The following is a 15,516-nucleotide window of genomic DNA, read 5'->3' as shown; positions in this document are numbered from 1 at the left end:
ACACGATATTCAGCTCATGATATGATATATATCACGATATTCAGCCAACGAAAAGATTCGATATATTTCGATACACTTGCATCATTTTCCGAAAGATTTAAAGGGGACCGAGTGATTTTGGTGACATCTTGTGAGTGTTCCATTTACTTGGATTTAATTAATTGAACTGAAAACATCAATTACAAAATATATGTCTCTGACTGGACAGAGTCTACAGCAAGGATCATCAACTACATTTTTTTCAGAATTTTTCTAAGCACTCTGGCGGCCGGACTTTCAAATTAAGAAAATAAAATTAATTTATACCTAATACGCCTATTCTTGTTCGAAATTTTCACTTTCTTACTGAATTAATGCTACTATTTTTTAACATGTATTAGTGTGAGCAAACTCCTAAAAAACATGGAAACTCCATAATGATAACTGTCTCTTTAACTAGAAAAATATCTCAGACTAGGAGGCAGTTCACTGAGGAGTGATGGTTAAAGTCTGTGATATGGAAACATTATTGTAGTATGCAGCATCCTGATTGGTGGAAAATGCTTGCAGAAAGAGAGGCTGTTGTCAGGTAAACATGTCATTGTCACACAAGTGAAAAGTTGACGTGGAAAAGCCAAAAGCCCAGCTTTAATGATGAATGGACTGATAAGCAGGCTATGCACTCGTCATGTATAACTCATTTGCAATGAAACGATGTTGTTGAAAAATAATACAACCAGAATCATCATCATCACTGAACATAACGATCGCGTCATTCATATTCGATCGTCGTTCATTGCATATTAAGTAGCTCCAGATTGTCCGCTCTAGCGGAGAGTTTGGTTTGTTCAGCCAGCAGTGAGGTTTACAAGAATTTGTCAAAATGTCCAGATTCCCGGCAACCTAAGATAAACAGTTAGACTACAAACCGACAGCTTTTGTTTTAGCTTGTTTGTAAAAATTCGCTATTTGCAGAGTAGAGCTGTGTTTTGCGTAAAACAGCGGTGGACTGAGCAGATTGAAATATCGCTTTCTACATGTTTATGCCGGTCTACACAGGTGAGTGCATTGATAAGTATTGACTTTCTACTCACGAAGGTTTAATTGGAGCCTATTTACAGAAAAGAGACCAGCATGAGTTCATCTGCCCCAGCGGCCGTTGGTAACTCTGTATCGTTCCCAGTCAGGTGCTGCGTGTTTTAACCTTTAACACACACAGGTATTGTGTGTGTGTGTGTGTGTGTGTGTGTGTGTGTGTGTGTGTGTGTGTGTGTGTGTGTGTGTGTGTGTGTGTGTTTTTTTTTAACGCACACACATCTCGGCTCATGCTGTGTGTGTGTTTTAACGGACACACATCTCGGCTCAGTGTGTGTGGAACTCGGGCATCACTGTAGGCTACAGAATCCCGGCATGTGAATAGAGATGTAAATACAGGGGGCTGGGTTTTTGCTCTAAATGCTTGAAATGATAAATAACAGAACGCATTTTTTCCTCTTTACATTTTGTGGATTCATGATTATTCTGGGGGCCAGACTAAATGGCTGAGGGCCGCCAGTTGACGTTGGCTGCTCTACAGCGACACTAGCGGCTGGCTGACCAAATCGCTCTTCCTGCAACGTGAACGGGGGTAAACACGGGGGATTTGAATGGGACTTATGTATCGATACTCGCCGCATAAAAATCGATACTTTCTTGGGGGAAACAATATCGATTTATATCGCAGAATCGATAAAATTGCTCAGCCTTAATCGCTACCTTGTTAGCCGGTTCCTGAATGTGCATATGTGTGCAGTACCGTGAAGCAATTCGTTACATTGCGAGACCTGATATCACACGATACTTCCTGGTGCTGAGGCTATCACACGATACTTCCTGGTGCTGAGGCTATCACACGATACTTCCTGGTGCTGAGGCTGGCGGCTTGCCGGCCGAAAGTTGCAAGGGTGGTTTTTCGCTCACAGGCGCTAGGGGGAAGTGAGACGACCACCATTCCACCCGAAAAAAAGTCATAACCATTCCAATGACTCCGAAGCTGTTCAGTTAAGGTAAATTAAGCTAAAAACTGCATAGTTCCCCTTTTAAGGTGTGCTTTTAAAATAATAAAAATGTATTCCAGATAAACAAATACATTATGTTCTGTACAGTGGCAACAAAAATACTTTTTGATGTCCAAAAAACAGTAGTATGGATAGATGGTGAAGATAAAAATGTAAATGTCTTAAATGCATGTATTACACAAAAGGTAGAACCAGTATGTGTAGGGGGCTGTCATGGTAAGTCAGGATATTCTTGGGGACATTTTTCAGATAATGATATTTAATGTTGATATAGAATTTCTGGATATTGCTGTGTTAACAGTTAGTTTTTTTCCTAGCTACCATTATTGCTTATTCACTTCCACTGCCCACCCCATCCCTGCTTCCTACATTTTGTGGAGATTTTCAGTTTGAGTCTTGAAGAACAGCTTGATCTTCAGGAAGTTACAATCCTCTTTGTCTCTGTGTGTGGTATAGGGTAGGGTAGCGTAACCTCTAACTGGCGTCTCGGGTCACGTTAATGTTTTAAACATTATACGTGGTATGATGACTATTCAGAAATGGATCCCAAACTTTAATCCTGCCTGCTCACTCAGAATAGTTGGAATTCATCTACGTTTCCCCTCAGGTTCAGGCACTTGAGATCATATTACTGTGTGTGTGTGTGTGTGTGTGTGTGTGTGTGTGTGTGTGTGTGTGTGTGTGTGTGTGTGTGTGTGTGTGTGTGTGTGTGTGTGTGTGTGTGTGTGTGTGTGTGTGTGTGTGTGTGTGTGTGTGTGTGTGTGTGTGTGTGTGTGTGTGTGTGTGTGTGTGTGTGTGTGTGTGTGTGTACGTGTGTACACGTGTACACGTGTACACGTGTGTACACGTGTGTACACGTGTGTGTACGTGTGTGTACGTGTGTGTGTGTACATGTACTTGACAGCATGTGTGATCAGTGAAGGGGAGGTATGTCTCAGGCCAAACAGACCATGGTGCTTTTCTAATAATGTTTAAATTGTTCCTGTATTGTTTGAGTTCTTTTAATCAATTAATTGCCTCTCGTCTGGAGTAATTGCAGACAGCTGAAAGGATGGTTTTTAAACGTTCTCGTCTCTTTCCTACAAGGAAGTATTTAGTTTGACGGAATTTGGTCTCTTTGAACAGTCACTGCCTGAACTGGAGTTTGACATGGACATGAAATCAGAGAGGTATTTTTAGATTGCTGACCCATTACTCACCAGATCTGTTTGATCAGAGAAATTGGCAGTATAATTTAATGACTTTAACACACATAATGCATAGTTCAGCACTTACCATTTGTTCCCCTCTTTCACATTTGCACTGCTGCCAAACTCTCATTGCATGCCAGACGTCATGTTATTCTTTTGTTTTAGTATTTTCATTCATTTCAACAATAGCAAATTTCAAGTGTTCCCAAAGAATTGTTTTACTTTTCCATCAGATCCTTTCTACCATGTTACAGTTCTGAGAAATGAACATAAAGACAAAGTACCCCAATATTCACATCCAACATTATAACATTTCCAAGATGCCTCATAAAGAATCATTTGATTTGTGTTGGACTCCCAAAGCCTTTTAATGGGCCAAAGTATAAAAAAGGAGAGGTAGCAGGGACGGTAGTTGCAGCAGTAGCTCTGTCTATTACTGGCTGCATTAAGCATTCGTGTTGTTGCTCCAATGCTTTGTTGCTTTTCTGTTCTCTGTCTGATGTGTTGTTTCAGGCCTAGGTACAGTCAGAAATGTCCCACCAGTCTAGATTGGGAAATGCCAAATTGGCCATATTCTTATTGGATTAACAGTCAATGTGTTTACTCATATAATTTAACATCCTTGCTCACCACTGCTCCCAGGGACCTGCGGGTTGGGCTGAAGTGGTCCCTGCACGTGATTAAACCATCAGAATCGAAAGAGGGAAAGGGAGCGAGGCTGAGAGAGTCTGCTCCATCAGTGGGGATAATAAGGCACAGCTGCTTCTTGCTCTGCACCTGCTTCCTGTGTTAAAAGTTGAATGGGTTAGGACCTGCACAGTTCTGTTCTACACCCACAGTTTCTGGACTGGCCAACCTCAAAAGAATCACAGCTCTGTACCCACTCTCACTTTAACCAAGTAGTTAACCAGAAACACTCTCTCTCTTCCCCCACACTATTTCTACACACAGTATAAATGCTCTAATGAACAATCTCTCTTTTTTTTATTTTTTATTAATTTACCTGAATAGTCAATGAACAACCACTACATACATACAGTACATTATCAGTTTACCCCCTTGGTATCCTAAGTGCTTTAGTCATGTTCTGATTGTCATCCCCAATAAAGCCAGTGTGGGCCTCCCCTAGAATCAGAGAGGAGCGGCTGTCATATGGTTTGATGAATGTCTTTGGCCTGGGTCCAAACTTGGAAGGGAAAACGACCAAAAAGTCCCAAGGCTGGCATCCAGTCTCTGATCTTACAAAATGCCATCTGTCCTTGTTTGGATGTTATTGTTTCTGGTTTAAAGCTTTATTTTCCGGGGCCTCGTTGCCCTTAAAATCTAAAGACTTGCATAGCTTTTGTTTATTTTTCAAATCATGTATCTGTTTCAGCAGTGAATTGTGGGTACACACGCACACCCACACAATGAGACATATGCTTTCCAGTTTTTAGCGTAGAAGTTTTGTGACATCCATATTATATTATTGCCCTTAACCGTTACGTATTCTGTCAAACAAAACATAACTTTTCCTTGTGGTCTCCCAATATAATCCCCCCTATATTTAACTATTTTTCATTTAATTTCCTTTACTTTTAAGACTTGTTCAATCTATTTTGATCTGTTTTAATGATATTTAAATACCAAATCTACTTTTTTGATGTCACAAAGCCTCAAAGGCAGGGTTGGTAACTATTTCCAATATACACTTTTTATATATATTGTATGAAATGGTCTTTACGCCCTGACGGCAATAACTAACTTATTGGCTCTGAAAAAGATCTGTCACCTGTAGCTGCTGTAATCCTTTAAAAACGCCCACCAATCACTGCCTCGCAGTCCGCTTGGAACGAACCAATGAAATGCTGTCGCAGCATTGCTAACAGTAGTCATGTTTGGTTTAAACATTCGGTATGATAACATGAGGTGTTTGCTTACTGGTGAATAAGACATGAAGTAAAATTCTTTCCTTCGTTCTGCCCGTGCACGTCTGTGTGTGGGTCGGAGGCCCGAGGGCAGGGGGAGGGGTTAGACGGAGCTAGGGCTGGGTAATCGTTTTTGATACCGGAACCAATACCAATACCGCGACTTCGAAACTGGCTCCTAAATGATACTTTTTTCCGATACCAATTTTATGAAAACAAAGACATTACAACATTACAGCACTAATATTTATCTATTTTTCAGCTCCTACTATGTGAGCCCTGTCTCTCTGCGTAACGTAGAGTTTTTCCTGCCTCCTAGACGTGTTACATTAGACAGCCAATCACCAACATTATTAGATCTTGTTATTGGCTCGCTGATGAGATTTACTCCTTAGGTATTTAAATTGGGTATTGAATGACGAGGCATTTTGCGATACTTAATACTTTAGAGGCAATTCGGTCGGTGCCTGAAAAGTATTGAATTCGCTACCCAGCTCTAGACGGCGCCCCGAGTAGATGATACTTTCAAATCTTGCTAGCTTTTTTACATTACAAACCCTTCCTTTAATTACAACACAAAATTAAACTCAAAGGCTTCAGCTTTCATGGTCTGTTGCTTTGATGTATTTTTGTGACACCTGTTTGTAGAAGTTAAATATTTTTGACAGATGAAATCAAAATTGTGAAAGTGTTTCTTTTCTTATTCTAACCTGGTTAACTTAAGGGCCAAATAGCTTTGACTGCTAAATAATGTATTTATTTGATTTGTACTTATTATTTGAGGCCATTTTTGACCTTTCATAAGAATATAAAATGGTTTCTGTCTATCTGTCTTTTGTCTAAGCTAACCGAGATGCAGTCAGAGAGCAGCTACTACAGTCCTCAGAAGGTAAAGTCCAGAGAGGTTCTATGCCTGGAGCAAGAGGGAATCACTATTGAGGTAAGATGCCACAGCTTAATTCTTACCTTGTCGCCTAAAGAAATATGTTGATTATAATTTTCTTATTTATTCACATTACAATTTGTAATTTCTATATAATAAACAGAGCATAGCTACAATAACCAAAGACTTTAACTAACTTGTGTTTAACCAACTAACCAAACAGCCCCACGTCCAGTCCAGATGTCAAAATGCGAAAAATAGAGAAATGAAATGTATTGTTATTAAGGCAAACGTGAAAATGTATCCTGATATAGATTATCGATCATATTGTCCATTTCTAGATTGTTACCAATATAAATTCTGAGGAATAATATTATTAAAATATCAGGCCCCAACCATTCATTTTTTCTGGTGATATCTGCCTTTTACTAATTTTACGAATCTGCAACCTTGTTACCCCTCACTGCCAGACCTGACAGACCAATAAAGATCCCTGTTCTCCATTTTGATCCTCCCATTATTATTTTATATTAGTGTCTTCTTATTCACTATTGGACAGAGGTTCCTCTTAATTCCCTCTCTAAGTACATGTTTAAAGCTTCTCCAGGTCACTAATCTGTGGCCTGTTGTGAACACAGTGGAATCTGTGTCTGAATTGGGCCCAAGTCTGATCATTTCCGCAATTCCCCCTCGGTGTAGAAAATATTTTTAAACCTTTTTCTCTGATTACCTGGTTGGAGTAGGAAAGGAGTTTTCTGCTCCTAAGCTTTCTACCAGATGTGAGAATTCTGGGAGATTTCCAATTCCAATTTCTGTAATTTATGCTTTTGCTGGAAGAGAAAGAGAGCAGTCTGAACTGGAACCAAAAGTGAGAGCGTTGAAAGGCAAAGGGATGGCTAGTAAAACAGGGAAAACTAGGCCTTGTAATTATTGTGTGGTGAAACGTAAAGTTTTATTGGATTGCTCTCTGTTTAGTTGTCTGCTGGGTAAAGCAAAGGCACGGTGAGTGAGACACAAGCCCACCTTACTGGTTACAGGGGCTGCTGGACTGCTACCACACGCTCACACATACTAATCTCGAGGGAAAATGGAAATTGTCTGACCCCTGCTCTTTTTATCACTACGAAATGAGCCCACAACCTCAAAAGCCCCACAAACCTGGAGAACCTTGTTTGTGATAAAGTCCACAATAAATTGAGTCTCAAACTGTCATTCATTTCAAATGTTATGTTTTATTGTGATGTAAAAAGGTAATTCAGTCAAATTAATTTCTGTGAATTATTGTTGTGGTTTTACTGGGCTTCTGTTGATTGATTTAAGACATTTTACATCTTGGGTGGGATTCTGAAGCTAGCACTGTCACCTTTTTTGTTCAGTTTTAACACAAACATATATATATATATATATATATATATATATATATATATATATATATATATATATATATATAATATTCACTTATAATTAATTAATAATTAATATATTCTTTTTTCTTCTTTTTTTTAACTGTACAGGTTTGTCTTTCTTATTGTATTCACTGGAGGAAAAGGGCTCCGGAGTTGATCCATTTTCCACATTGTTCTTTGTGTATAGGCGTATAAAAACAGGTTAATGTCTCTTCCTCTGGTTTTTATTCCAGGTGCTGATGATGGGGGAGCCCTTTTTCGATTGTCAGATTGGCTTTGTGGGTTGCCGGGCACTCTGCCTGAAAGGCATCATGGGAGTACGGGATTTTGAAGAAAACATGAACCGACGTGAAGAGGTAAAGACGGCCTAAAATCAAAAAGGAAGGGAAAATGAAGAAAAAAACCCGGAAAACTTGAGTGAGGAAGATAATGGAGAATTTAAAAGCCCAGAACAGAGATCACTTTCACCTAAACCATGTCTCCGCAGCCTCTATTGCTCCCGAGAGCTTTCAGAAGCAGGTAGAGATGTGGTCTGGTTTGTTTATGGAAGAGTGAGACCCAGCTGCCTTTTTGTAATTTACTATAATGTTCTGTGTTTGCCACTACATCACTGTGTCAGCAATAGTCTCACCATCTACTAATGTGCAGTGCAATGCTTTGGGGCTCAGTTGAAATCAACTTTATTGTATTTCATCAACTACTGTATGTGTAAACTGTGTTTTATGATTCTTTTTCTACGGCGTTTACCTATGGCATAGTTGCCTGCGGGCCAATGACGGCCCTCAGAAACATTTTCTGCAGCCCCCGTAAATGACATGAAATGCATGCTTTATATTTTAACCCATTTCAATATTTTCACTTTCAATAGCCTACATTTAATACACTACTCGGCTACTGCATCAAACAATCAACGATTTAGCCTCTGGGGGCAACAACTAATATTTCGGGAACCCAGTATACGGACCAAGCGGTCTGATTAGCAACTTCAGACGTGAGAATGGAGTTGGAGTTGAGAGACGACGTCTACAACTGTTTCTCTACAGATAAATGCCATCCTGAGATTGCATTTTGGCCAATGCATTCCGCTTCTTTTCCACTCCACACAGACTGTTTACCTGCTTGCAACCAAAGCCCACTCAAACGTGATTACTACTCAGACTACAAACAAAATAAGAACAGAAACCATAAAGTTTCTGATACCAAAATCTTGTCCTTTTGCCTAGATTGTGGATTCATATGCATATATCTGTTTATAGATATTAGTTGCATGGCAACTAGTGGCACACAGTCAGGGCCGGACTAGGATAATAATTCAGGCAGGGAATCTTAACAGCAGTCCAGGGAAATACCCACACATTCACGACAGACCACGTAAAATGTGACTTTTTTTTCTGTTCACTCTTATGATGACCATTCTCATTCTCAGTTATGTCTCATAAGTTGTTTCAGCAGTGTTTTGGGTTGATGTCATTTGTTACACAGATTTGGTGCTAAATTTAACCATTTTCTAACTCTTGAGAATTGATCATTTATTTTTTGAAAATCTCTCCAAAATACCACATTAAGACACCTAGACCTCGATGAACACCATAGAAAAACCATGCTGTGATTTGGTTTAAAAAAAACTTTGACATTTGGAGATTTCTGCAAGAATTGCAATTTTCTGCAATTGAATGGCGAGCACTGCTATTGTGGAAACAGCTCACAAACCCCCTTATTGTAAATCTATACCTAGGGAAGCCATGCATCCTCTGAATGTGCTGGGTCTCTAGTTTGTGGTTTTAATGTTTCATGAGGCTGCAATTATGCTAGAGGTCACAATAGGTCAGTTTATACAGTCAGGTCAAGTTTCAGAACTTGCCGGCAGTTCCACTGGTCACCAAGGGTTAACAGTGGTCTGACACTGCGGGCCGCAAATGTGCGTTTCATAGGATGGTGAAGGCATGACCCACCCTATGCTGCTTTGATTGGCTAGTACTCGTTGCCTTTGTTGATCGGATCGGATTGGTTAGGTTGAGGCACGAGGAGTGAGATTGGTTAGGGTGAGAATACAATGGTACGGCAGAGAAATATTGCCTCCGGGCCAATCAGCTGGCTAGGCCACCGGGAATTCCCCCAGTGCTCCCGATGGCCATTCCAGGCCTGAACACAGCGAGTGTCAAGGGAATTACGTTCGATCATTAATGCTAGTGCTGTTAGCTAAAGTTATAACTCTGCAGTTAAATGTGGAATTGAGATGTGTGCAATTTTCCTGTGCAGCCCTCATAGGCTGGCTTCATAAATTGGCACTCCGTCATCAAAACTTTGAGAAGCACCCATAGGTCCTATGGTGTATTACATTAGAAAGGACAACAAATTATTCATATCAAATAGTTTGAAATACTTCTAGTTCTTTTATGTAGTATGAACTGGATTGTATTTTTGTGACATCATGAAATGATCTTAAATATTCCTTGCATTTTTAGTATCCTCTACTTCATATCTTTCCTCATTTTCCTCTTTTCTCTCTGTTTCTGCAGGATGCAGTGTTCTTCAGTTGTGGGGACAGCCTAAGTAGTAAAGGAATGACCTACCTTACCAACTCTCTCTTTGACTACCGTAGTCCAGAGAACAACGGAGTCAGGGCTGAGTTCATCCTGGATACCACTAATCACAAGGTCACATGAAAAAATGAGATAGATTCTCAACTTCTAGAAGTCCCTATTCCCAATACTACTGTACAGAAGAGTAATGGTCCCAAACATTTTTATTCTAGAATTTTATTTTGGGATTTGCTTGAATGGAAGGTCAAAAGGCAGTAGCAAACCGTGCATTTCAGATTGAGGTGGGCTGACAACACACTTATTTAACCAACAAGCAATACACAAAAATGCATTAAACATTATGAACTCACTGATGCTATTTACTTGAACAGCACCTGCCATTGACACAGTCCTCACTAAACAAAACATATGTAGCGCTGAGGTTGTCAAGCTCTTCAGAGAACAAATATTCACAAGATGCAAAGAAATGTTATTAAGACAATCCGTTTTACTGAGGCCACTGCAAAAATAGAGAACAAAAGAGCTTTCCTAACACATGTTAGTGTGGGTATGGCTTAAGTGACTTGCTAAAGCAAGCACACTAATGCCCTTTGCAAATATAGTACATTATCTGGGTCAATAAACAATAATCTGATATAATTGCATTCAGTCTTTCTTCAGGTTTCATCTGAAAAAGCTGCAATGACAGCTATTCCCATATTTGGTGGTACCAAGTTAATACAATATTTTGTCCTTATCAACTCTCAGTAATTCCTCTTCTAAATAAATGATTCTGATTTAAATCACTGCCACTTAGATTATTTCTGTCAGTCACACAGCTGCTGGCTGCAATAGAGGAATGTTGTCACTATCTAAGCAGTAGTGTTAAAGCCATTATTCCTGATAACTCTCAGCTCCCTTCATCAGCCATCACAGCTCTAGTGTTGACTCTGCTCAGAAATGTTCATGACCCTCAATGAAGCAATTGTTTGGACATCCAACCATCAATCTGTCCATACTTGAAAGTCTAAAAGAGTCAAAGGTCTTCGTGTTAATTCATTAGCCGTTTTGAAACCAGCCAATGGCTTTGATTCAAAAGCATGCCAGAGCCATTAGAGCTCCCCTAATAAATATTACTCATTAACCTGCTTGACTGATAAGGCTCTATTGAAATCTCTGTTTAGAGAACTAGTGAGTAAGTCTGGGGTCGGGGTGTTAAATGTGTGTGCGAGAGGGGCCTCTCTCATTCGCTCTCTGTTTCTTGCTTGCTCACTCATTCTCTCTGTTTGCCAGTGGTTTGATGTGCAGTAAAAATATAACTTTCAAATATTGGCAGGGTCAATAGATCTTAACCTGCAGACTAATAAATGATAACGAGTTATGGTAAAACGATACACTGAGGTAGATAGGAATAAGACAAAAATCAACAGTTCTTTTACCTATATTTACGTTTTATTTGTTAATAATGATCATAAATAACCAAGTGGGGGTGGCACAGTGCTTTATCGGTTAGTGTCACCTGGGTTCAAACTCCAGCCTGTGGAGTTTGTATGTTCTTCCTGTGTCAGTTGCGGTTTCCTCTGGGTGCTCTATTGTAAAAGCCTAGGTTTAGGTGTATGTAATGAAAGTTATGCACTATTTTGATTATAAAAGGGCTTTTATAATCATCCTATTTTTTTCTCCAAATGAATACGTATTGCTTACCGGTACATTCTACATCTCATTTATACTTTCATAAGCTGTATCCTGCTATCTTAACTATTTCCAAATAACATTTCACAATTATTTATATTGAAACTAAAAGCCATAATCCCAGTCAGACAGTTTTGGTTGTTCATGAAAAAGTCCTATCTTTTAGTAGATAAGGTACATATTTCCAGTGGCATACATCCAAGCACCAATTGAATGAGGAAACTTTCACTTCCTTTTATCAATAGGTTATAACCCAATGAAGAACAGCCTTGATATGTAGTAAATTACTTCCATATGTACCAGAAACTATAATGAATTATAGTTGAGTGTCTTCTCTATCTGAATTTCTCCTGTAAAAATTGTTATAATTTCCCCCTGGATTAGAGACACTTTTAATCCTGCCTGCCATGATCAGGTATCTCCTTTCATTTCAAGTCTTTGTAAATCCTTACGTACATTGGTGATATTGTTGGCCAGTAAAAAAAGCGGATCAACTCCTCAATTACTCTTTTTTTTTTTTTTTTTTTTAAATCTCGGATTTGACCCTGTTTGCCGTATCCACCGTGACCCCAGTCACTGCCACTCTTAAATGCTATCAGCTTGTTTGCTCCCTTACTGCCTTGTTTACCTAACTACTTTTGTTTAACAGGAGACCTATACGGAGATAGCAGGCATGCAGCGCTTTGGTGCTTTCTACATGGATTATCTCTACACAATGGAGAACAGCAGCGGCAAAGGTATTGTCTAACTCATTCCTCCTTTCAGAGCTTGTTTGCTCACCTCTTCTCTCTTTTTCTTCATCTGTCATGTTCTCCTTTTCTTTGTCTTGTTCTCTCTTTTGGTCGTACTCTCTTTTCATCTCTCTCTCTCTCTCTCTCCTCTCTGTCAAACAAGCCCCCTAGAGACTTTAAGAAAGAGCTTGTCTTGTTTGAGTCACAGCCACCTGGTCCTTGACCCTTCCTGTCCTCGCTCTCACCCCAAACTTACCTGGAGGGCAACTGTCAGAAGTGTTTAGTCTGCGCTGACATGTATTTAAGTTTCTTTCTCTTTGCTGCTTGTTGAAACACTGTTTCCCCCCTGTCTCGTTACCTGTAAGCTCTTGAGAAAGTGAATAGGCTCTCTTGGCTAATTAGGTGTCACTCTTCCTGGCAGAAGCCTTAAGACAGACAGGATTTCTCATTCCTCAGCTGCAGGACTCAAGTGTGTTTATTCAAGTCTGAAAGATCTGAAGTTCCCATTAAGAGATAAAGCATTCTCCCATCAATTTGAAATGTTATATTTGGCCCACAAATATCTACGTGCTTTAGTGTGTAATAGTTGAGCATTTTATTCCAATGCTGCTAGGAAGCTGTATGTGACACCTGAGTGACATTCACAAGTTCTAAGATTAAACAAACCCCAAAAACGTTTTACAAAAAAAATTGGATTAAATCTAGATGAAGTGCACCTTACTGTGTCTAATGGCAACACGTATAATAGGATAGCTTCATGGTGTCACTGAATGCTACGCAAATATGGTGTTAGGTGATCATGCTTCATTGAGTGGAAGTGACAAGTTACAGTGATGATTAACTAAGGCAGACATTTCTGATGATATAGTGCACAGTTGACTGAATAACAGAAGAAAGAAAGATCTGGTTGAACTAATTTGATTTAATTCAGTGACTTGAACAGATCATTTGATTTATTAAGAGTCTAGTGTCACCATGATGTTCCACTTGCCTTCCGCTTTTCCTCTTTCATTTTACTTCTCTCTTCCTCACCTCTCTTTCTGACTAGGCTATTGTTTGCTCCTGCTGTCAGCTACAGATAATAATCTAAATTAAAAAAAACATTGATACTGTCATCCTGAGCTGTCAAAGTCATTCTGACAGCAGGATAAGTGTCAGTCTCTTTTCCTGCAGGATGGCTGGGGTTACCCTTGCCAATTGGAATGCTTCTCTTCTGTCAGTGTTTCTCTTCCTTTCGGACGCGGACCAGATCCAGTGTCAACCAAACAAATTAGTTTCCATTGCCATGGGACTAACAAAACTCTGAGTCAACCGAAATACTAACCGACCCAGGTCACACTCACTATTGACTTCACATTAGTGTAACGCAGCAGATTAAAAACTTTTTTTAAATCTTGGGAAATGGAGACACTTTTAAATCGCCTAAATCCCAGCTACTTTCAGCCTTCTCATCATTCCATTGACCGTTCTAACTGCAGCCATATGGTTGATATTAGGCCTAATCCATTGCAGCCAAATTTCACTGAAGAAGGGAAGGGGAAGTGGCATTGCCCGTTGCCCTTTATAAATCCCCAGAATTCAGTGGAAGTTTCACCCCACCCCCCAAGCCATTCAGCTAAAAAAGTTCAATTCATAGCATTGACTCTCTGAGCTGTAAGAATGTTCAGTGCAGTGGTGGAATGTAATGGGAATAAAGAAAGTTGTGACCCTTTGTCCTCTTTCTCCCTCCCTGCCATTCATCCACCGCCTTCTTTTAATTTTAATTTCTCCCTTTTTATTGCCGGGGAGCTGAGTCTTTAAAGTGGACCTCTGGAACAGGGGCCTACGATGAATGAAGGGACAGCTGTGTGAGAGAAGTGGACATTTGGAATATTCATCATTCCAGTGGGTCACGGCTATGTGAGCGGCTCCGTGCTGTTGCATTACACCACTGCCACGTTTGTGGTGTTTTTGTCCAACAGATGAGGAGATTCTATATTTGTTCATCATTAAGGATGAACAAAATGTGTTACCCTAACTATTTATGTCAAAAACACACCACTCTGTACATTAAATACAGAAGGTGACATGTCTACTGTACTTACACTTTTTAGATTTGGCTTTGAAAAATGTGTTACATTTCCTGACCGCTAAAACAACATACTATGTATATTTTAAACATGTTATGCATGTTTGTTTCTGTTTGTAGGCCCTCAGGAATTTTCGGTGGTGAGTATGGAGGAGGTAGTGCCCACTGTTCAAGAGACATCAATCAAGAGGCTGGTGGTGGGACCTCTGGACGTCAGGCTACATAGCAGCGCTGTCCACCGCATCCTCAAGATGGTCACCTGTGCCATGGACCACGAGTATGAACCCTACTGCAAACCGCAGCAAGGTCAGACATCAAATGCTAACAGTTGCTCCATCGGTTTTACTGGGCTGACTTTAACAGCTAATAGTCGGCTTCCACTCTGTTCTTTTCTACTCTGTTCTATTCTGCCAATGATCAGAAATCACAACAGTTTGCACTTTACAGTATCCTCATCACATTGTTATTTCCTTGCACAACCCATCTTTCAACACACAGCTGTGCATGAAAGTGGTGACCTTTTGGACCACATGAGGGAGGATAAGCCAAACACCTTTTGTTAGTGATCGTCCCTGCACAGCTATTGATGAGCTCATCCCTGGGATGTTGTGAAAGAACATGGAATGTGTGTCTTTGTGTAATATCTGTAGCAATAACTCTCATTTTTGCGAAACGATAACATCCGTAGGTTTCGGCTGTTTCAGCATCTGCGATAGATAATAGATGATGGAGTAATTACTACAGAGCTTTTGACTAAAGCTGGGTAGGTCAGTGTGTTCCTTCCTGTTTCTATAAGTGTCTATGCTCTCTCTGACATTTTCTCTGGCAAGGGTCAGTATAGTAAGACCCCCGGAGGGTGGGGGTGTATTGGGAAATTGAGAGTAGGAAGCATTTTTCACCAAGGTAGCTATTACAGATGGAGTGATAAAATAACACATGCCTTATGTATTTTCATGAATCAATTCTCCTCTCCTCGAGAGAAGTAGAAGTCAGGAGGTCAAAGACATATCTATCTTTCTACTCATCCTGTCCTCTTCTTCTCCTCCACATACACCCTTGCCAAGAGCTTAGGAAGAATCAC

At 40.0% G+C, this 15,516-nt stretch overlaps 1 protein-coding gene across 3 annotated transcripts in view; it reads left to right on the top strand.

The window, feature by feature from the left end:
- Positions 1 to 15,516, top strand: part of vps13b (vacuolar protein sorting 13 homolog B) — a 372,345-nt gene that overhangs the window by 46,456 nt on the left and 310,373 nt on the right. For all 3 annotated transcript variants that reach the window (XM_028581593.1, XM_028581590.1, XM_028581591.1), the window contains exons 9-13: positions 5,978 to 6,073; positions 7,656 to 7,778; positions 9,942 to 10,079; positions 12,286 to 12,373; positions 14,556 to 14,741. In XM_028581593.1, coding sequence (XP_028437394.1) covers positions 5,978 to 6,073; positions 7,656 to 7,778; positions 9,942 to 10,079; positions 12,286 to 12,373; positions 14,556 to 14,741 — 631 coding nt within the window. The remainder of the gene's footprint in view (positions 1 to 5,977; positions 6,074 to 7,655; positions 7,779 to 9,941; positions 10,080 to 12,285; positions 12,374 to 14,555; positions 14,742 to 15,516) is intronic.

Source organism: Perca flavescens, chromosome 6, assembly GCF_004354835.1.
Source record: "Perca flavescens isolate YP-PL-M2 chromosome 6, PFLA_1.0, whole genome shotgun sequence".
Taxonomy (NCBI): Eukaryota; Metazoa; Chordata; class Actinopteri; order Perciformes; family Percidae; genus Perca; species Perca flavescens.
This window is presented reverse-complemented; position numbering and strand designations above follow the sequence as displayed.